The sequence below is a fragment of the Ranitomeya imitator genome, chromosome 2 (assembly GCF_032444005.1).
Source record: "Ranitomeya imitator isolate aRanImi1 chromosome 2, aRanImi1.pri, whole genome shotgun sequence".
NCBI lineage: Eukaryota > Metazoa > Chordata > Amphibia > Anura > Dendrobatidae > Ranitomeya > Ranitomeya imitator.
The window spans coordinates 164053896-164075173 of NC_091283.1; the positions used below are offsets into that span (position 1 = coordinate 164053896).

The window sequence follows — 21278 nt, forward strand, 5'->3', positions numbered from 1 at the left end:
ACTTGTGCAGGGTCCAGATGTTACAGCATAGAGGATGGGATTTCAAGAAATCCCATGCCCACTATGCGTGCACAGATGCCCGTGGCTCACCTGTGGAGACAGACATGCGGCGTGTCTCTCCAGACGACAGCATGTCTATTTATCTTGCGGCGATGTGACCCTCTGCAAGATAAATTTCACCTGTACAATGTTCACGGTTCAATGAACACAAGCAGAATCACCTGTGTTCAATAGCCTGCAGCGGACATGTGCTGCATCCAAAGCCCTGCCAATTACTGAACATGTGCACCTACCCTAAAGAGGCCGGGAAACGAGCGTGGAACGAATTCAATATTGACGATCTCACTCGTTTAGCGGCCTGAACTTAGCACTTGTAAATACAACAGAATTGTTTCTGTGTGATGGTGCAATATGTGAGCATTTGGTGCCCCACTTTAAACTTTTGCCCAGGGCCCCACTTTGTCTAAAACCGGCCCTGATCACATGACTAAGGCTATGTGCACACGTTGCGGATTTTGCTGCGGATCCGCTGCTGTGGGTCCGCAGCAGTTTCTATGCGTTTACAGTACCATGTAAACCTATGGAAACCGCAATCCGCAGTGCCCATGCTGCGGAAAAAACGCGCAGAAACGCTGCGGGTTACATTCCGCAGCATGTCAATTCTTTGTGCGGATTCCGCAGCGGTTTACACCTACTCCATAATAGGAATCCGCCGGTGTAAAACCGCAGGTAAAATCCGCATTAAATCCAGCATAAATCTGCAGGTAAAACGCAGTGCCTTTTACCTGCGGATTTGTGAAATCCGCTGCGGAAAAATCCGCAGCCCTCAAAAATACGTTGCACATACCCTTATAAGACCACAATACTAGGATAACAGATTTAACAGTAAGTCATTTCTTGAAGCAAATTTCAAGAAAAAGGTAATGAAAATGAAAGCGACCAATATTTGAGTAAATGAATCATCTATTTCTCCATTACTCAAGCACAGCAAAGCTCAGTTTGTAGGAGACAAAATATACTTTTTTTTCAATATTTATTTACTGAAATATATAATTTATTTAAAGATCATATATTCAATCATTGGCCCCATTCAATCATTGGCCCTTTAACTTCTTCACGACCTTGCTATTTTCTGTTTTGGCATTTTCGTTTTTTTGCGCCCCTGCTTACCAGAGCCATAACTTTTTTTTATTTTTCTGTCAAAATGGCCGTGTAAGGGCTTGTTTTTTGTGGGACGAGTGGTACTTTTGAATGACACCATTGATTTTACCATATAATGTACTGTAATATGGAAAAAAATCCAAGTGCGGTGAAATTGCAAAAAAGTGTAATTACAGTTTTTTAAAATTTATTTACCGTGTTCACTATATGCTAAAATTGACCTGTCATTATGATTCTCCAGGTCAGTATGAGTATGCAGATACCAAACCTGTATATGCTAGGTTCTTTTTTATTTAACCCCTTAACCCCCAAGGGAGGTTTGCACGTTAATGACTGGGCCAATTTTTGCAATTCTGACCACTGTCCCTTTATGAGGTTATAACTCTGGAACGCTTCAACGGATCCCAGTGATTCTGACATTGTTTTCTCGTGACATATTGTACTTTGTGATAGTGGTAAAATTTCTTTGATATTACCTGCGTTTATTTGTGAAAAAAAACGGACATTTGGCGAAAATTTTGAAAATTTCGCAATTTTCTAACTTTGAATTTTTATGCCCTTAAATCACAGAGATATGTCACACAAAATACTTAATAAGTAACTTTTCCCACATGTCTACTTTACATCAGCACAATTTTGGAACCAACTTTTTTTTTAGAGACCACATCACATTTGAAGTCACTTTGATGGGTCTATATGATAGAAAATACCCAAGTGTGACACCATTCTAAAAACTGCATATCTCAAGGTGCTCAAAACCACATTCAATAAGTTTATTAACCCTTCAGGTGTTTCACAAGTATTTTTGGAATGTTTATAAAAAAAAAAAAAAAAAAATGAACATTTAACTTTTATTCATAAAAAAATTTACTTCAGCTCCAATTTGTTTTATTTTACCAAGGGTAACAGGAGAATTTGGACCCCAAAAGTTGTTGTAAAATTTGTCCTGAGTGCACTGATACCCCATATGTGGGGGTAAACCACTGTTTGGGCGCACAGCAGAGCTCAGAAGGGAAGGAGCGCCGTTTGACTTTTCAATGCAAAATTGACTGAAATTGAGAAGGGACACCATGTCACGTTTGGAGAGCCACTGATGTGCCTAAACATTGAAACCCCCCACAAGTGACACCATTTTGGAAAGAAGACGCCCTAAGGAACTTATCTAGATGTGTTGTGAAAACTTTGAACCTCCAAGTGTTTCACTACAGTTTATAACGCTGAGCTGTGAAAATAAAAATTATTTTTTTTTCCACAAAAATTATTTTTTAGCCCCCAGATTTGTATTTTGTACTTCAGCTCCAATTTGTTTTATTTTACCAAGGGTAACAGGAGAAATTGGACCCCAAAAGTTGTTGTCCAATTTGTCCCGAGTACGCTGATACCCCATATGTGGGGGGGAACTACCGTTTGGGCGCATGACAGAGCTCAGAAGGGAAGGAGCGCCATTTGGAATACAGACTTAGATGGATTGGTCTGCAGGCGTCACGTTGCATTTGCAGAGCCCCTATTGTACCTAAACAGTAGAAAGCCCCCCAGAAGTGACCCCATATTGGAATCTAGACCCCCCAAGGAACTTATCTAGATGTGTTGTGAAAACTTTGAACCCCAAGTGTTTCACTACAGTTTATAATGCAGAGCCGTGAAAATAAAAAATCTTTTTTTTTTCCACAAAAATTAGTTTTTAGCCCCCAGTTTTGTATTTTCCCAATGGTAACAGGAGAAGTTGGACCCCAAAAGTTGTTGTCCAATTTGTCCTGAGTACGCTGATTCCCCATATGTTGGGGTAAATCCCTGTTTGGGCGCACGGGAGAGCTCGGAAGGGAAGGAGCACTGTTTTACTTTTTCAACGCAGAATTGGCTGGAATTGAGATCGGATGCCATGTCGCGTTTGGAGAGCCCCTGATGTGCCTAAACAGTGGAAACCCCCCAATTCTAACTGAAACCCTAATCCCAACCCTAGCCCTAACCCTAATTCCAACCCTAACTTTAGCCCCAACCCTAACCCTAATGGGAAAATGGAAATAAATACATTTTTTTAAATTTTATTATTTTTCCCTAACTAAGGGGGTGATGAAGGGGGGGTTTGATTTACTTTTGTACCGTTTTTTTTTAGCGTATTTTTATGATTGGCAGCCGTCACACACTGAAAGACGCTTTTTATTGCAAAAAAATTGTTTTTGTGTCTCCACATTTTGAGAGCTATAATTTTTCCATATTTTGGTCCACAGTCATGTGAGGTCTTGTTTTTTGCGGGACAAGTTGACCAAAAGCCAGCTGTTCATGAATTTCTTTTGGGGGGGCGCTTATACCATTCCACGTTTGGTAAAATTGGTAAAGCAGTTTTATTCTTCGGGTCAAACGATTACAGCGATGTCACATGTATATAATTTTATGTTTTGGCGCTTTTATACGATAAAAACAATTTTATATAAAAATTATTTTTGCATCGCTTTATTCTGAGCACTATAAGTTTTTTACTTTTTCAGTGATGGGGCTGTATGATGGCTCGTTTTTTGCGGGACAAGATGACGTTTTCAGCGGTACCATGTTTATTTATATCTGTCTTTTTGATCGCGTGTTATTCCACTTTTTGTTTGGAGGTATGATAATAAAGTGTCTTTTTTTATGGTGTTCACTGTAGGGGTTAACTAGTGGGACAGTTTTATAGGTCGGGTCGTTACGGACGCGGCCATACTAAATATGTGTACTTTTATTTATTTATTTAGATAAATGTATTTATTGGAAGAATTTTTTATTTATTTATTTTTTTATACACATGTAAATATAATTTTTTTTACATTGCCCCAGGGGGGACATCACAGTAAAGTGACAGATCGCTGATCTGACACTTTGCAGTGCACTGTGTCAGATCAGCGATCTGACAGGCACTGTACGGAGGCTTCCCGGTGCCTGCTCTGAAAGTCACCAGGGAGGAGGAGGTAGGAGACCCTCAGAGCAACGCCTTTTGCGCGATGCTTCCCTGTGCCGCCGGAACGCTGCGATCATGTTTGATCTCAGTATTCCGGAGGTTAATGTGCCGGGAGTGGTCCGTGACAGCTCCCGGTACATAGTGCCGGTTGTCAGCTGTAATAATCAGCTGACACCCGGCGGCGATCGGCCACGCTCCCTCCGTGAGCGCGGCCGATCGCCTATGACATACTATCCCGTCACTGGGAATTAAGTCCCAGGTCACCTCGATGGTATAGTACGTCATATGGGATAAACGGGATAAGTGGTGAGAAAAAAAAACTAAATTTTGTAAGAAACAATAATGGCGCCTTTTTCTAACACGCATAGTTTCTCCATTTTTGGGGATTTGGGGCTGGTTGAGAGTTTATTTTTTGCGCTCCGAGCTGACATTTTTATTGATAACGTTTTGGGGTATTTAACCCCTTTACCTCCAAGGGATCACATCGCGTTGCTCCGAGGGTCTCAGGGAAGCCCGCAGGGAGCCCCCTGCGTGCGCGATGCTTCCCTATACCGGCGGAAACGTGATCGCAGTGTGCCGGGGGATAATGTACCGGGGGCAGTCCGTGACCGCTCCTGGCACATAGTGCCGGATGTCAGCTGCGATAATCAGCTGACACCCGACCGCGATCGGCCGCGCTCCCCCCGTGAGCGCAGCCGATCGCATATGACGTACTATCCTGTCGGTGGGCATACAGACCCACCCCACCTCGACGGGATAGTACGTCATATGTCAGAAAGGGGTTAAGATGTTTTGATTGCCTGTTTTTGCAATGTTGCGGTGACCCAAAAATGTAATTTTGGCATTTTGATTTTCTTTTCTTGTTACGCTGTTTACCTATCTGATTATTCGTTTTTATATATTGATCGATCAGAAAATTAGCTGTCATATACCAGGAAAGATGTGGGCACAGCGCCAAAGCCCACATCGTAGGGAGAGGCACGACCTATGACGCATCTGTCGTGATTCCTTCGCTCAGAGTGTCTAAGACTCAGTGATGGACAGTTCTGTCATCCTATCCTGTGCTGGGGTGTGCTGAGCGGTCAGTGCCTTGATTGACAGCTCAGTTGACCTAACTGAGTCTGGGAGGTGCAGATACTTTTCCAGGTGCTCCCTATTCTTAGTAATTGCCCTGCTATTTAGGTGAGCAGTCTAGCCCAGATCACTGCCAGTCAAAAGCTTATGCTCTCTGGTGTGTGTTTGCCTTATTCCTGTGCTGTGAGTTCTGATGTATTGCTGCCTGACCTTTTGACCGTGTTCTAACTTCCCCTTTGTTATTGCCCCTTTGCTCACCTGCTATTTCTCTGGTATTCTGACTATGGAATGTGATCTGACATACGCCTTAGTTTACTATGTGCTATCTTGATAGTGATCCCAGAACGTCTGACTTTTCTGCCTCAGGGTCTGTCCGTGAGTTATGACTAGCATCACAGTATCTAAATATCATAGGCCGTGAAAGGGTTAAAGCATCACTACAGCTGTTTTAAATTCTTTTAGCACTGGAGTGGTGCTACCAATGTTAGTTCCATGACCCTAGTACAGTACTGTGCAAATTAATTGGGACAAAGCATTTCTTAAGTAAAATCGTAAGTTGGTTACCAGTCAGTAATTCAAACCAGTTTTAATATATAATAAATAAATCTTGGTCAACTAGCCAGCGGAAAAAGGTAATTTTCACAATTCGTATGTAACAGTGCATTATAACATTTTATTTTTTTGCTTTGTCCCAATTAATTTGCACAGCACTTTACTATGCTCTCCAGCCGCTGTCTTCAGCTGTTCCTGGAGCTGCTCCAGTCCTGATCTGCCATTTTGTGACTGCAAATTCTGAGTGAGCGGAAGCTGTCAATGTAAGTCTATGAGAACCTTGTTCTGGCTCTCATAGACTTACATTGAGTAGTGGATTTCGGCTCGCCTAGCAAACACTGGAGTGGCCCAGTAGGTCACAACCTGCAGAAGACGACCGGAGTGGCGCAGAGAACAGAGGAAGATGGTGGCTAGTGAGTACCATATTTTTTGGCGCATAAGACGACCCCCCAACTTTTTGGGGTTCATCTTATACACCGGATGTCGTCTTATACGGCGTGTGCAGGGAGCGGTCCCGGATGGCTCCCAGGGTCTGGAGATGAGGATACTCTCCTTCAGGCCCTGGCATCCATATTAGTGTAAAAAAACAAAAAGAATAAAAATAAAAAATAAGGATATGCTTACCTTCCGACGGCCCCCAGAGAAGCGGGAGAACTCCGGGGGCTGTTGGATGGCAAGTATATCCTTTTTTCTTTTCTTTTTTTTTACACGAATATGGATCCCAGGGCCTGAAGGAGAGTCTCCTCTCCTCAAGACCCTGGGAACCATCCAGGACCACTCCATGCACCGTATGCGGCGACCTCTGAGCTCCGCACATGCCGTACCCATCGTATAAGACGACCCCCGACTTTTGAGAAGATTTTCAGGGGTTAAAAAGTCGTTTTATACACCGGATAATACGGTATATTACTATCTTACTAGGTGCCGAGTACACTGCTCAAAAAAATAAAGGGAACACTTAAACAGAATATAACACCAAGTAAATCAAACTTTTGTGAAATCAAAATGTCCACTTAGGAAGCAACACTGTTTGACAATCAATTTCTCATGCTGTTCTGCAAATGGATTAGACAATAGATGGAAATTATTGGCAATTATCAAGACACACTCAATAAAGGAGTGGTTCTGCAGGTGGTGACCGCAGACCAGATCTCTGTACCAATGCTTTCTGGCTGATGTTTTGGTCACTTTTGAATATTGGTTGTGCTTTCACACTCGTGGTAGCATGAGATGGATTCTACAACCCACACAAGTGGCTCAGGTAGTGCAGCTCATCCAGGATGGCACATCAATACGAGCTGTGACAAGAAGGTTTGCTGTGTCTGTCAGCGTAGTGTCCAGAGGCTGGAGGTGCTACCTGGAGACGTGGAGGGGCCGTAGGAGGGCAACAACCCAGCAGCAGGACCACTACCTCAGCCTTTGTGCATGGAGGAACAGGAGGAGCACTGCCAGAGCCCTGCAAAATGACCTCCAGCAGGCCACAAATGAATGTGTCTGCATAAACGGTTAGATACCGACTCCATGAGGACGATCTTAGTGCCCGATGTCCACAGATGGGGGGGGGGGTTGTGATCACAGCCCAACACTGTGCAGGACGCTTGGCATTTGCCACAGAACACCAGGATTGGCAAATTCGCCACTGGCGCCCTGTGCTCTTCACAGATGAAAGCAGGTTCACACTGAGCACATGTGACCGAGTCTGGAGACGCTGTGGAGAGCGATCTGCTGCCTGCAACATCCTTCAGCATAACCAGTTTGGCAGTGGGTCAGTAATGGTGTGGGGTGGCATTTCTTTGGAGGGCCGCACAGCCCTCCATGTGCTCGCCAGAGGTAGCCTGACTGCCATTGGGTACAGAGATGAGATCCACAGACCCCAGGTTGGCCCTGGGTTCCTCCTAATGCAGGATAATGCCAGACCTCATTTGGCCGGAGTGTGTTAGCAGTTCCTGCAAGATGAAAGCATTGAAGCTATGGACTGGTCCGCCCGTTCCTCAGACCTGAATCCGATTGAACACATCTGGGACATCATGTCTCGCACCATCCACCAACGTCACATTGCACCACAGACTGTCCAGGAGTTGGCAGATGCTTTAGTCCATGTCCAGGTCTGGGAGGAGATCCCTCAGGAGACCATCCTCCGCCTCATTCAGAGCATGCTCAGGCGTTGTAGGGAGGTCATACAGGCACGTGGAGGCCACACACACTACTGAGCATCATTTCCTTGTCTTGAGGCATTTCCACTGAAGTTGGATCAGCCTGTAACTTAATTTTCCACTTTGATTTTGAGCATCATTCTAACTCCAGACCTCCATGGGATAATAGTTGTGATTTACATTGATCATTTTTAGGTTTTATTGTTCTCAACACATTCCACTATGTAATGAATAAAGATTTACAACTGGAATAATTCATTCAGTGATATCTAGGATTTGGGATTTTAGTGTTCTCTTTATTTTTTTGAGCAGTAAAATAAAAATAAAGTGGTGCTTTAGGCCATTTTATGTATTTGCAGTGAAGAATTGATGGCTATAGTATCCTAGAGAGTCTAAGACAATGGCTATCAATCAGTGCAAAATAATAACTGGCCTGACTGGGAATCCTACAGAATTGTAGTTTTGCAATGGGTGGATATTACTTTTAGTGCACCTTTTAGAAACTTTTATTTAACTTTACACAACCTATTAAAATTTGACAAACTTTTGTTATACATGCAACGTTGCACATCGGACCACACCTCTTTTCCAAATAAGCCATATCTTTCTGCTGGGTCGCACCTTTTGTTTAGAAAATATTTATAACAAATAATAAATCAGCTGTACGGCATAAATGACAGTTTTATGGTGGAAATTAGGTGGTAATTCTGGCTCAAATGTAGGAAATTTTCCCTAAAGGGTTTGAAAACATATTCTTGCAATTTGACATCAAAAAGTCAAACAAGGTGAAAAAAGTCTATAACGTTTTTTGAAAGTTATTTCTCAGCCCCCGTTGACAGTGAGAGTCCGGTATCGGTGGTGCTCGCTGTTGGGCGAGGACCATGTTGTCCTGATGTGGTTTCTAACTGATTACTTGGGGCTTTGTCCATTATGATTTTATCATGTTTTCCATGTCGACTGAGACAACTACACCAACTCGTAAATGTGTGCTTGAACCTTTCTGAGGCATAGCAGTACAGGATGGGATCCATACAGCAATTGGTTCCCGATAACATCCATGTGACATAATAGGCTACTTCAACATTTTCCAGCAAGGAGCACATGGATGGGAAAAACAAGGTGATGGTCACCCCCATGGTTCTGGTGATGTGCACCGGAATGTAGCAGACTATAAATATTATTAAAGAGACGAATATGGTCTGGACGGATTTGGAGACCATGACGTTGGTGAGCGTATTCATGGGATTTACTTTGAGGATATATCGACTTAGGAGACTGTAACAGACTAAGGTTGTAGTGAAGGGAATGAGGAGACCCGAGAAAAGGATGACCCAGTTCCAAACAAAAAATAAAACTGCTTGTTCGGTTTGATGAAAACTGAGACATTTTGTGACTCCGTGAACTTCAGAGGTCTGCAGAACGAAGAAGAATGGAATTCCTTGTAAGAGCAGACAAACCCAGACAACAATGCAAAGTTTTGTGATGAATGTTTTTGTGGTCAAGGCCATTCTCTTAACACTTTGGGCAACTGAAAAGTATCTGTGAATACTAATGAGAGTAAGAAAATATATACTGCCGTACATATGAGTGCTGAGGAGAAAGACCTTAAACTGGCATAAGAATGTCCCGAAGGTCCAGTGGTCGGTCAAGGAGTAGATGATGATCAGAGGAGCTGCTGGGGTGATGATTGCATCAGAAATAGCCAAGTTGAACTGGAGAATCACTGTTGAGTTCCATTGTTTTACTCGAAACCAAAATATCCACAAACTAATACAGTTCAGCACAAACCCGATGAAGAAGATGAAGCTCAAAAATATCGGGATGAAAGGATTAATCTCTTGAGGCTGACAACCAGTAAAATTTGCAGAAGTGTTCAACATCTCGAATGTCGTTTTGAGCTGAAACATGAAATGCACAGATAACACGGTTGGTAAGAGATTACAAATCAGGTTTAAACCCTTTAATAAGTCTTGTAGTAACTCAATGATATTTCAGTTTTCTTGGTATTAAGAATTCCCAATTAAGGCAATGCAAAATTGTCAGGAAGTTACAAAAGAAGGTAGTGTAGCGAAATGTGATATATGTAAAGTATATGAATATTGTGTAAGAAAAGTCACAATTTGTACAAGGTTGAAAATCACAAAGATTTGTCAGTTATATACTGCATATCATGGTGGTTAAGGGAAAAAAAGTATGTTTGACAGTTAGTGAACAGGGGTATATGGCATACAACTACCAATATTGTGGTTTCAATCTAGCAATTAACATGGCGCAGAGGGAGCACCTATTACAGTTCCAAGGTAGCCTTTCACCTGGCAGAAAAATATTGCCTGTTGCAGTTTTTAGAGGCACGATGCATGACATGTAAGCATAATTCCACATTAGCTACCTTGTGGGCTTTCACATGACACCAAAGCAGCCCCCACTACAATTCCCCATGCATTCCTTCCTATGGCATGGAAGCAGACCCCACTACAGTTCCCCTGTATTCTTTCCTATAGCATGAAAGCAGCCCCCACTACAGTTCCCCTGTATTCTTTCCTATAGCATTTAAGAAGCCCCCAACTACATTTCCTCTGTATTCTTTCCTATATCTTGGAAGCAGCCCCACTACTGTTCCAACTGTATTCTTTCCTATAGCATGGAAGCAGCACCCACTACAGTTCCCTTGTATTATATCCTATAGCATGCAAGTGTCCCCCACTATAGTTCCCTTGTAATGTTTCCTATAGCATGAAGCAGACACCACTACAGTTCCATTGTTGTCTTTTATATGGCATTCAAGTGGTGTTTACTCTTATAGCCCTTTACATTGCATGGAAGCAGTCCCCACTGAGATACCTAACCTCATTTAATGCATCTGTATTACTGTCAATATTTTTAGAGAGTTATACCATAAATATTTCATTTTTATATACCGTACTCTACCTTCATCAGTTATTTGTGTATTTAATATTAAAGTAAATAGTAAAATTTTAGTTCAAATTGTTTGTACATCTTTTTAATAAGTGAAATACATGGATTTGATAGACCATAAGTTCATCCATATTCATCACTAATTATTTGTCTTTTTTTTTTCTAGCAAGTTGTATAAGGTGCAAAGGAAACAGTTGTGGTGATGTAGGAAATAAAGCACTGACCTGATCACAGCTCTTCCAAAGGTGACTGAAACTGACAGCTGCAGGAAGTTTTCTGTACCACATTGGATGTAATGCGCAGTAAGTACCATCCACTGGTTCCTCCTGTTTTTCGTAAGTTACAGACAAAATAAAAATGCTAGACACAGTAAAAATGCCCAAATCTTAAGCACTGTTGTTGGGGGAAGTGAGAAGAGCTGTTCTGCTACTTATTTATAGAATTATTTCAGTAAACCATATTCTTCTCTCAAAAACACTAATTTTCAAGCCGCAAAATAGCTTACAATCTGAGGGTCTACAAGGTGTACCATACTTGCAAAATTTTCAATAGTCCTTTTACAGTTCCTTGAAATTTAACACACATCCTTTTGGGGAAGGTTCACATGATAATGTTGTGGCTGTATTTTCTCGACTATGTTGGTGGCTCCATTTCTTGGTCAACTGTGGATCTCCTGACCCTAATTAAGTGTCGCTCTGTGGCGGTCTTCGGTAAGAAAGGGAGGCTTCAAACTGTCCCTGGAATTTGGACCCTAACTATCCCTGTTTCAGGGGTACTCTTAACCCCTTCCCGACCTTTGACGCCACGTAGGCGTCATGAAAGTCGGTGCCAATCCGACCCATGACGCCTATGCGGCGTCATGGAAAGATCGCGTCCCTGCAGATCGGGTGAAAGGGTTAACTCCCATTTCACCCGATCTGCAGGGACAGGGGGAGTGGTAGTTTAGCCCAGGGGGGGTGGCTTCACCCCCTCGTGGCTACGATCGCTCTGATTGGCTGTTGAAAGTGAAACTGCCAATCAGAGCGATTTGTAATATTTCACCCATTATAACGGGTGAAATATTACAATCCAGCCATGGCCGATGCTGAAATATCATCGGCCATGGCTGGAAATACTAGTGTGCCCCCACCCCACCCCTCCGATCGCCCCCCCACCCCCCCGATCTGGCCGGTACACTGCTCCGGCTCCCCTCCGCCCTGTGCTCCGCTCCCCCCCGTGCTCGTGTCCGCTCCCCCCGTGCTCCAATCACCCCCCCGTGCTCCAATCACCCCCCCTGCACTCCGATCCACCCCCCCCCGTGCTCCGTTCCACCCCCCCGTGCTCCATTCCAGCCCCCCCGTGCTCCGTTCCACGCCCCCCGCGCTCCGTTCCACCCCTCCCGCGCTCCGATTCCCCCCCCCGTGCTCCGATCCCCCCCCCGTGCTCCGATCCCCCCCCCCGTGGTCCCCCCCCACCCTATCATACTTACCGATCCAGCCGTGGTCCCGTCCGTCTTCTCCCGGGCGCCGCCATCTTCCAAAATGGCGGGCGCATGTGCAGTGCGCCCGCCGAATCTGCCGGCCGGCAGATTCGTTCCAAAGTGCATTTTGATCACTGAGATATAATCTATCTCAGTGATCAAAATAAAAAAAATAATAAATGACCCCCCCCCTTTGTCACCCCCATAGGTAGGGACAATAAAAAAATAAAGAAATTTTTTTTTTTCCACTAATGTTAGAATAGGGTTAGGGTTAGGGGTAGGGTTAGGGTTAGGGGTAGGGTTAGGGGTAGGGTTAGGGTTAGGGGTAGGGGTAGGGTTAGGGGTAGGGGTAGGGTTAGGGGTAGGGTTAGGGTTAGGGCTAGGGTTAGGGGTAGGGTTAGGGGTAGGGTTAGGGTTAGGAATGTGCACACGTATTCTGGTCCTCTGCGGATTTTTCCGCTGCGGATTTGATAAATCCGCAGTGCTAAACCGCTGCGGATTTATGGCGGATTTACCGCGTTTTTTTCTGCGCATTTCACTGCGGTTTTACAATTGCGATTTTCTATTGGAGCAGTTGTAAAACCGCTGCGGAATCCGCACAAAGAAGTGACATGCTGCGGAATGTAAACCGCTGCGTTTCCGTGCAGTTTTTCCGCAGCATGTGTACAGCGATTTTTGTTTCCCATAGGTTTACATTGAACTGTACACTCATGGGAAACTGCTGCGGATCCGCAGCGTTTTCCGCAGCGTGTGCACATACCTTTAGAATTAGGCTATGTGCACACGGTGCGGATTTGGCTGCGGATTCGCAGCAGTGTTCCATCAGGTTTACAGTACCATGTAAACATATGAAAAACCAAATCCGCTGTGCCCGTGATGCGGAAAATACCGCGCGGGAACGCTGCGTTGTATTTTCCGCAGCATGTGAATTCTTTGTGCGGATTCCGCAGCGTTTTACACCTGTTCCTCAATAGGAATCCGCAGGTGAAATCCGCACAAAAAACACTGGAAATCCGCGGAAAATCCGCAGGTAAAACACAGTGCCTTTTACCCGCAGATTTTTCAAAAATGGTGCGGAAATATCTCACACGAATCCGCAACGTGGGCACATAGCCTTAGGGTTAGGGTTGGAATTAGGGTTGTGGTTATGGTTAGGGGTGTGTTGGGGTTAGGGTTGTGGTTAGGGGTGTGTTGCGGTTAGGGTTGTGTTTAGGGTTATGGCTACAGTTGGGATTAGGGTTAGGGGTGTGTTGGGGTTAGTGTTGGAGGTAGAATTGAGGGGTTACCACTGTTTAGGCACATCAGGGGTCTCCAAACGCAACATGGCGCCACCATTGATTCCAGCCAATCTCGTATTCAAAAAGTCAAATGGTGCTCCCTCACTTCCGAGCCCTGACGTGTGCCCAAACAGTGGTTTACCCCCACATATGGGGTACCAGCATACTCAGGACAAACTGCGCAACAATTACTGGGGTCCAATTTCTCCTGTTACCCTTGTGAATCTAAAAAAATGCTTGCTAAAACATAATTTTTGAGGAAAGAAAAATGATTTTTTATTTTCACGGATCTGTGTTGTAAACGTCTGTGAAGCACTTGGGGGTTCAAAGTGCTCACCACATATCTAGATAAGTTCCTTGGGGGGTCTAGTTTCTAAAATGGGGTCACTTGTGGGGGGTTTCTACTGTTTAGGCACACCAGGGGCTCTGCAAACGCAACGTGACACCCGCAGACCATTCCATCAAAGTCTGCATTTCAAAAGTCACTACTTCCCTTCTGAGCCCCGACGTGTGCCCAAACAGTGGTTTACCCCCACATATGGGGTATCAGCGTACTCAGGAGAAACTGGACAACAACTTTTGGGGTCCAATTTCTCCTGTAACCCTTGGGAAAATAAAAAATTCTGGGCTAAATAATTATTTTTGAGGAAAGAAAACGTATTTATTATTTTCACGGCTCTGCATTATAAACTTCTATGAAGCACTTGGGGGTTCAAAGTGCTCACCACACATCTAGATAAGTTCCTTTCAGGGTCTAGTTTCCAAAATGGGGTCACTTGTGGGGGGTTTCTACTGTTTAGGCACATCAGGGGCTCTGCAAACGCAACGTGACGCCCGCAGAGCATTCCATCAAAGTCTGCATTTCAAAACGTCACTACTTCAATTCCAAGCCCCGGCATGTGCCCAAACAGTAGTTTACCCCCACATATGGGGTATCACCGTACTCAGGAGAAACTGGACAACAAATATTGGGGTCAAATTTCTCCTGTTACCCTTGGGAAAAATAAAAAACTCTGGGCTAAATAATTATTTTTGAGGAAAGAAAACGTATTTATTATTTTCACGGCTCTGCATTATAAACTTCTATGAAGCACTTGGGGGTTCAAAGTGCTCACCACACATCTAGATAAGTTCCTTTGGGGGTCTAGTTTCCAAAATGGGGTCACTTGTGGGGGGTTTCTACTGTTAAGCCACATCAGGGGCTCTGCAAACGCAACGTGACGCCCACAGAGCATTCCATCAAAGTCTGCATTTCAAAACGTCACTACTTCACTTCCGAGCCCCGGCATGTGCCCAAACAGTGATTTACCCCCACATATGGGGTATCAGCGTACTCAGGAGAAACTGGACAACAACTTTTGGGGTCAAATTTCTCCTGTTACCCTTGGGAAAATAAAAAATTGCAGGCTAAAAGATCATTTTTGAGAAAATAATTTTTTTTTTTTTTTTCATGGCTCTGCGTTATAAACTTCTGTGAAGCACTTGGGGGTTCAAAGTCCTCACCACACATCTAGATTAGTTCCTTTGGGGGTCTAGTTTCTAAAATGGTGTCATTTCTGGGGGATCTCCAATGTTTAGGCACACAGGGGCTCTCCAAACGTGACATGGTGTCCGCTAATGATTGGAGCTAATTTTCCATTTAAAAAGCCAAATGGCGTGCCATCCCTTCCGAGCCCTGCCGTGCGCCCAAACAGTGGTTTACCCCCACATATGGGGTATCAGCGTACTCAGGACAAACTGGACAACAATATTTGGGGTCCAATTTCTCCTATTATCCTTGGCAAAATAGGAAATTCCAGGCTAAAAAATCATTTTTGAGGAAAGAAAAATTATTTTTTATTTTCATGGCTCTGCGTTATAAACTTCTGTGAAGCACCTGGGGGTTTAAAGTGCTCAATATGCATCTAGATAAGTTCCTTGGGGGGTCTAGTTTCCAAAATGGGGTCACTTGTGCGGGAGCTCCAATGTTTAGGCACACAGGGGCTCTCCAAACGCGACATGGTGTCCGCTAACAATTGGAGCTAATTTTCCATTCAAAAAGTCAAATGGCGCGCCTTCTCTTCCGAGCCCTGCCGAGTGCCCAAACAGTGGTTTACCCCCACATATGAGGTATCGGCGTACTCGGGAGAAATTGCCCAACAAATTTTATGATCCATTTTATCCTACTGCCCATGTGAAAATGAAAAAATTGAGGCGAAAAGAATTTTTTTGTGAAAAAAAAGTACTTTTTCATTTTTACAGATCAATTTGTGAAGCACCTGAGGGTTTAAAGTGCTCACTAGGCATCTAAATTAGTTCCTTGGGGGGTCTAGTTTCCAAAATGGGGTCACTTGTGGGGGAGCGCCAATGTTTAGGCACACAGGAGCTATCCAAACGCGACATGGTGTCCGCTAACGATGGAAATAATTTTTCATTCAAAAAGTCAAATGGCGCTCCTTCCCTTCCGAGCCTTACCATGTGCCCAAACAGTGGTTTACCTCCACATGTGAGGTATTGGTGTACTCAGGAGAAATTGCCCAACACATTTTAGGATCCATTTTATCCTGTTGCCCATGTGAAAATGAAAAAATTGAGGCTAAAAGAATTTTTTTGTGAAAAAAAAGTACTTTTTCATTTTTACGGATCAATTTGTGAAGCACCTGGGGGTTCAAAGTGCTCACTATGCATCTAGATAAGTTCCTTGGGGCGTCTAGTTTCCAAAATGGGGTCACTTGTGGGGGAGCTCCAATTTTTAGGCACACGGGGGCTCTCCAAACGTGACATGGTGTCCGCTAAAGAGTGGAGCCAATTTTTGATTCAAAAAGTCAAATGGCGCTCCTTCCCTTCCAAGCCCTGCCGTGCGCCAAAACAGTGGTTTACCCCCACATATGAGGTATCAGCGTACTCAGGACAAATTGGACAACAACTTTCGTGGTTCAGTTTCTCCTTTTACCATTGGGAAAATAAAAAAATTGTTGCTAAAAGATAATTTTTGTGACTAAAAAGTTAAATGTTCATTTTTTCCTTCCATGTTGCTTCTGCTGCTGTGAAGCACCTGAAGGGTTAATAAACTTCTTGAATGTGGTTTTGAGTACCTTGAGGGGTGCAGTTTTTAGAATGGTGTCACTTTTGGGTATTTTCAGCCATATAGACCCCTCAAACTGACTTCAAATGTGAGGTGGTCCCTAAAAAAAATGGTTTTGTAAATTTCGTTGTAAAAATGACAAATCGCTGGTCGAATTTTAACCCTTATAACTTCCTAACAAAAAAAAATTTTGTTTCCAAAATTGTGCTGATGTAAAGTAAACATGTGGGAAATGTTATTTATTAACTATTTTGTGTCACATATCTCTCTGGTTTAACAGAATAAAAATTCAAAATGTGAAAATTGCGAAATTTTCAAAATTTTCGCCAAATTTCCGTGTTTATCACAAATAAATGCAGAATTTATTGACCTAAATTTACCACTAACATGAAGCCCAATATGTCACGAAAAAACAATCTCAGAACCGCTAGGATCCGTTGAAGCGTTCCTGAGTTATTACCTCATAAAGGGACACTGGTCAGAATTGCAAAAAACGGCAAGGTCTTTAAGGTCAAAATAGGCTGGGTCTTGAAGGGGTTAAAGGTAGAGAGGTCTGAGCCTTGAACCTTATGCTGCTGTTAATCCCTGATCTGTCCCCTCTCCCACCCCATGAGGCATGGGACAGAAATGTAAGTTAATAAGACACAAAGACAAAACAGGGATCACAGAAAACCTCTATCATACAAAAGCACTAACCAACAGTAGGGAGGAGGATAGGGACAGGGAGGAATAAACTAAATGGGGAAAAGAGACCAGTAGATAAACACACACTTACTTCAGCAAACCACAGAACTATACTACAACAACTCTATTCCAACCACTTAGCTTTAGCACACAGCACAGGAAGACAAATCTTTCACCTGCAGGGTCAAGAAGTTTTTATAGGAAGAGATCAGATCAGATCAAAAGCAGCTGAAATGGAGCTACATGTTTCTGACCAGCATAGAAAAGGTCTTCAGCACAAGAGGGAACTAAATCCATTTAATAATGGACACAAATCACACCATATCTAAAGAAGACCTGCGATTCATTACCCGACGTGACAATCTAACTCCAGGTCTTACAAGGGGACATGACACCCTTCTGACATTAAGAGCATCCTAGGCAAACAGTTTCCTAAAGTTCAGAATTGTGATGACTAGGTGTATCCAGCATTATTTCCATTAGTCATTTTTTTTTAGGTGAGGGACAACCTGTTTTTGCCATGCTCGAGGAAGGACCCTGGTGATGATCTTCGAAAGCTGATGTCCATTTTATCTCTACTGCCTCTTCTTTGACTTAGTTGCAAGTTAAACCGTCTCGTAAATGTATTATTAAATCTGTCCGAAGCAAAACAGTATATTATAGGATCCATACAGCAGTTGGTTCCCGATAGCATCCATGTGATGTAATAGGCCACCTCAACTTTTTCCAGCAAAGAGCACATGGATGGGAAAAATAAGATTATGGTCACCCCCATGGTTCTGGTGATGTGCACTGGAATGTAGCAGATGATAAATATGATTAGGGAGGCACATATCGTCTGGACAGATTTGGAGACCATGACGTTTGTGAGAGTGTTCATGGGATTGACACTGAGGATATATCGACTGAGAAGACTGTAGCAGACCAAGGTAATGGTGAAAGGAACAATAAGACCCAAGAAGAGGATGACCCAGTTCCAAATAAAAAATAAAACTGCTTGGTCATTTTGATGGATGCTGAGACATTTTGTAACTCCATGTACTTCAGAAGTCTGCAGAACAAAGAAGAATGGAATTCCTTGTAAAAGGAGGCAAACCCAAACGATAAGGCAGAATCTGGTTATTAAATTTTTCTTGGTCAAGAACATTCCTTTAACTTTGTGGGCAACCATATAATATCTGTGAATACTGATTAACATAAGAAAATATATACTGCCGTACATGTGAGTGCTGAGGAGGAAGACCTTCAACTGACAGAGAAAGTTCCCGAAGGTCCAGTGGTCGGTCAAGAAGTAAATGATGATGAGAGGAGCTGCTGGGGTGATGATGGCATCAGAGATTGCCAAGTTGAACTGGAGAATCACAGTCGAGTTCCATTCTTTTTCCCGAAACCAAAATATCCACAAACTAATACAGTTCAGCACGAAACCGATGAAGAAGATGAAGCTCAATGTGATTGGAATGAAGATGCGAATAGATTGAGGCTGACAAGTAGTGACATTTCCAGAAATGTTTAACATTCTAAAAGGTGAAAAGAATTAGATAATTTAGGAACCAGTAAAAAAAATAATACAATTCTAAGAATAGTTAAAAAATGGCTTTATCTTCAGCATAAGTTATGGCTTTCATCTAGGTAAAACACTGAACAAGCAGGAATTACTGGGAAGTTCAGGTTCTGATACCTACAGAATAGTGAGACCGGATGTAACGTGGGATCAGTACAGAATAAGTAATGTATGTACACAGTGACTGCACCAGCAGAATAGTGAGTGCAGCTCTGAAGTATAATACAGGATGTAGCTCAGGATCAGTAATGTAATGTATGTACACAGTGACTGCACCAGCAGAATAGTGAGTGCAGCTCTGGAGTATAATACAGGAGATTACTTTCCCATGTACTGGTGCATAGTTATGTGATTTTTCAACGTAACGCATACCCTTTTAAGATTTTGATTTTCAACAGCTTCAACTTCCAGTATTTATGAATAGTGTACATACTTGAGGAAGGTGAATGACGAAAAGAAACGTATGATATAATGAACAGTGACTATGAATAAAGCATAATGGCGTACATGCTCCTACCTGCTCACATTGGGTATACGTCGAGCTGTCAGATCCCCTTTGCTCTGTTGTCTTTACAGAAGAGAAGTGGGTAGATGTCTCCTCATAGCCTATATGTTAAATACGAGGAGAAGCCCCTGAATGTATCATAGTTAGGGAAAAGTTAGTTATCATTGGGGATTTCCACTGGGAAAGGTCAGGTGTTAAAAAACAAAAACTGGTAGCCACAAATAGGGGATTCCTCAGTGAAACTCCCCCTGCTCTGCCTGAACCACGATAAGTCACTGTTGTCATGAGTGGAATGTGAAACTGTGATGGGACACTTGGCATTATAGGCAGTATACCACAGTAATATGAAGGAGCTGTATACCGTTATTTGTGTTCTGTAGGCGGCACTATTATATTTACATTCAAGGCAGTATTATGTGGTGTCAGTATGGCACCATTACGTTGATATTATACATATGTATGAATATATATACCGTATATACTCGAGTATAAGCCGAGATTTTCAGCCCAAATTTTTGGGCTGAAAGTGCCCCTCTCGGCTTATACTCGAGTCAAGGTGGGTGGCAGGATCGGCGGGTGAGGGCGCTGAGGCATACTTACCTAGTCCCAGCGATCCTGGCGCTCCCCCTGCCGTCCCACGGTCTTCTGTGCTGCAGCTCTTCCCCTCTTCAGCGGTCACGTGGGACCACTCATTAGAGAAATGAATAGGCGGCTCCACCTCCCATAGGGGTGGAGCCGCCTATTCATTTCTCTAATCAGCGGTGCCGGTGACCGCTGATAGAGGAAGAAGCTGCGGCACCGAAAACCGTGTGACAGGCAGAGGGAGCGGGACGTCGGGACCAGGTAAGTATGTAATATTTTGAAGATCCTATCCATGTGGCGGCGTCGTAACTTGTGTATTTTGTTGGTTTTGGTTATTATTTTATCTCGGAAGTATTTATTGCTTTTTTGCATAACAACAACTTATATTTATCTATAATATACTGTGACATATACGTGAGATTATATTTTTTACACAGTATTCTTTTCTGTACTGGGTGGCATACTGACTATTTATCCTGACCAAGGCCCAGTAGAACAGTGGACTATGGCAGTCTATATAATGTTTTATCTAACCTGATAAAAACTGTCACTGATTCCCTGCTTAGATCTTCTTATGGCATGGTTCCACTTGAGACTTTCTTCTTATTCCATTCCGTATGTACGATTTCCCTGCCTTTACTTCTAGCATGTCGAATAGGGACCTAGCGTGCTTTAATTCTGAGCGTCTAGGATTAGGTTGTATTATCATTACAGAGCAACGCTACTCACATGTATCTAGGTTGTCATGGAGAGGATCATTGTTGTCCTCCCTCCTTTACGGCGGCCTCAGCTCCTTCCTGCTTCTGGCACAGACGCGCCCCACGCATGCGCTTTGGTGCCTCGGCGGCGTCGCTGGCCGGGAGCGTTGCTGTGGAGATGGTGGGGGATGACGTATGTCCTCCCTCCCATGATCTGCAGCGTGCGGCGGCCCGCCCCGCCGTCGGCGCACACATACCATGCTGGGACAGCGCGCCGATTTGCCACAGATCCCCCACTATTTCATATAAATATCTCGGCCCATTCTTACTTACCACGCCTCCTGACGAAGCCAAGGCGGTGAAACGCGCGTCGAGGCTCTCCACTTCCTGCTGCACGCCCGCACTCTCCAGCCATGACTACCCAAGGTAACGTCTATTAGCCAGTTCTGGCATTATGTCTATCACCCGGCATCTGGGACTTTCTATATCATAGAGTGTCAACCTATTCTATACCATAGAGTGCCAGCCTATATATCCAGTATTATCTGGAAGGGATATTTTATGCTACCTTGTGCACTCATGATATTGGGGCAGTTGCTGTTGTAGTGGGGCTTGCAGCAGTGATACATGTGTTATCGTTCAGCGCCCTATATACCACCT

At 43.6% G+C, this 21278-nt stretch overlaps 2 protein-coding genes across 2 annotated transcripts; both read right to left on the bottom strand.

The window, feature by feature from the left end:
• Positions 1 to 8147: 8147 nt before the first annotated feature.
• LOC138662305 (lysophosphatidic acid receptor 6-like) lies at positions 8148 to 11193 on the bottom strand. Its single transcript, XM_069747766.1, has 2 exons — positions 11010 to 11193; positions 8148 to 9767 (listed from the first exon to the last, which is right to left on the bottom strand). The coding sequence occupies exons 1-2, from the start codon at positions 11070 to 11072 to the stop codon at positions 8685 to 8687; spliced, it is 1146 nt and encodes a 381-aa protein (XP_069603867.1). The 5' UTR covers positions 11073 to 11193; the 3' UTR covers positions 8148 to 8684.
• Positions 11194 to 17630: 6437 nt separating this feature from the next.
• Positions 17631 to 18788, bottom strand: LOC138667266 (P2Y purinoceptor 4-like). Its single transcript, XM_069755525.1, has one exon. It carries the CDS (start codon positions 18786 to 18788, stop codon positions 17763 to 17765), a length of 1026 nt encoding a protein of 341 aa, XP_069611626.1. The 3' UTR covers positions 17631 to 17762.
• Between the last annotated feature and the right edge of the window lie 2490 nt (positions 18789 to 21278).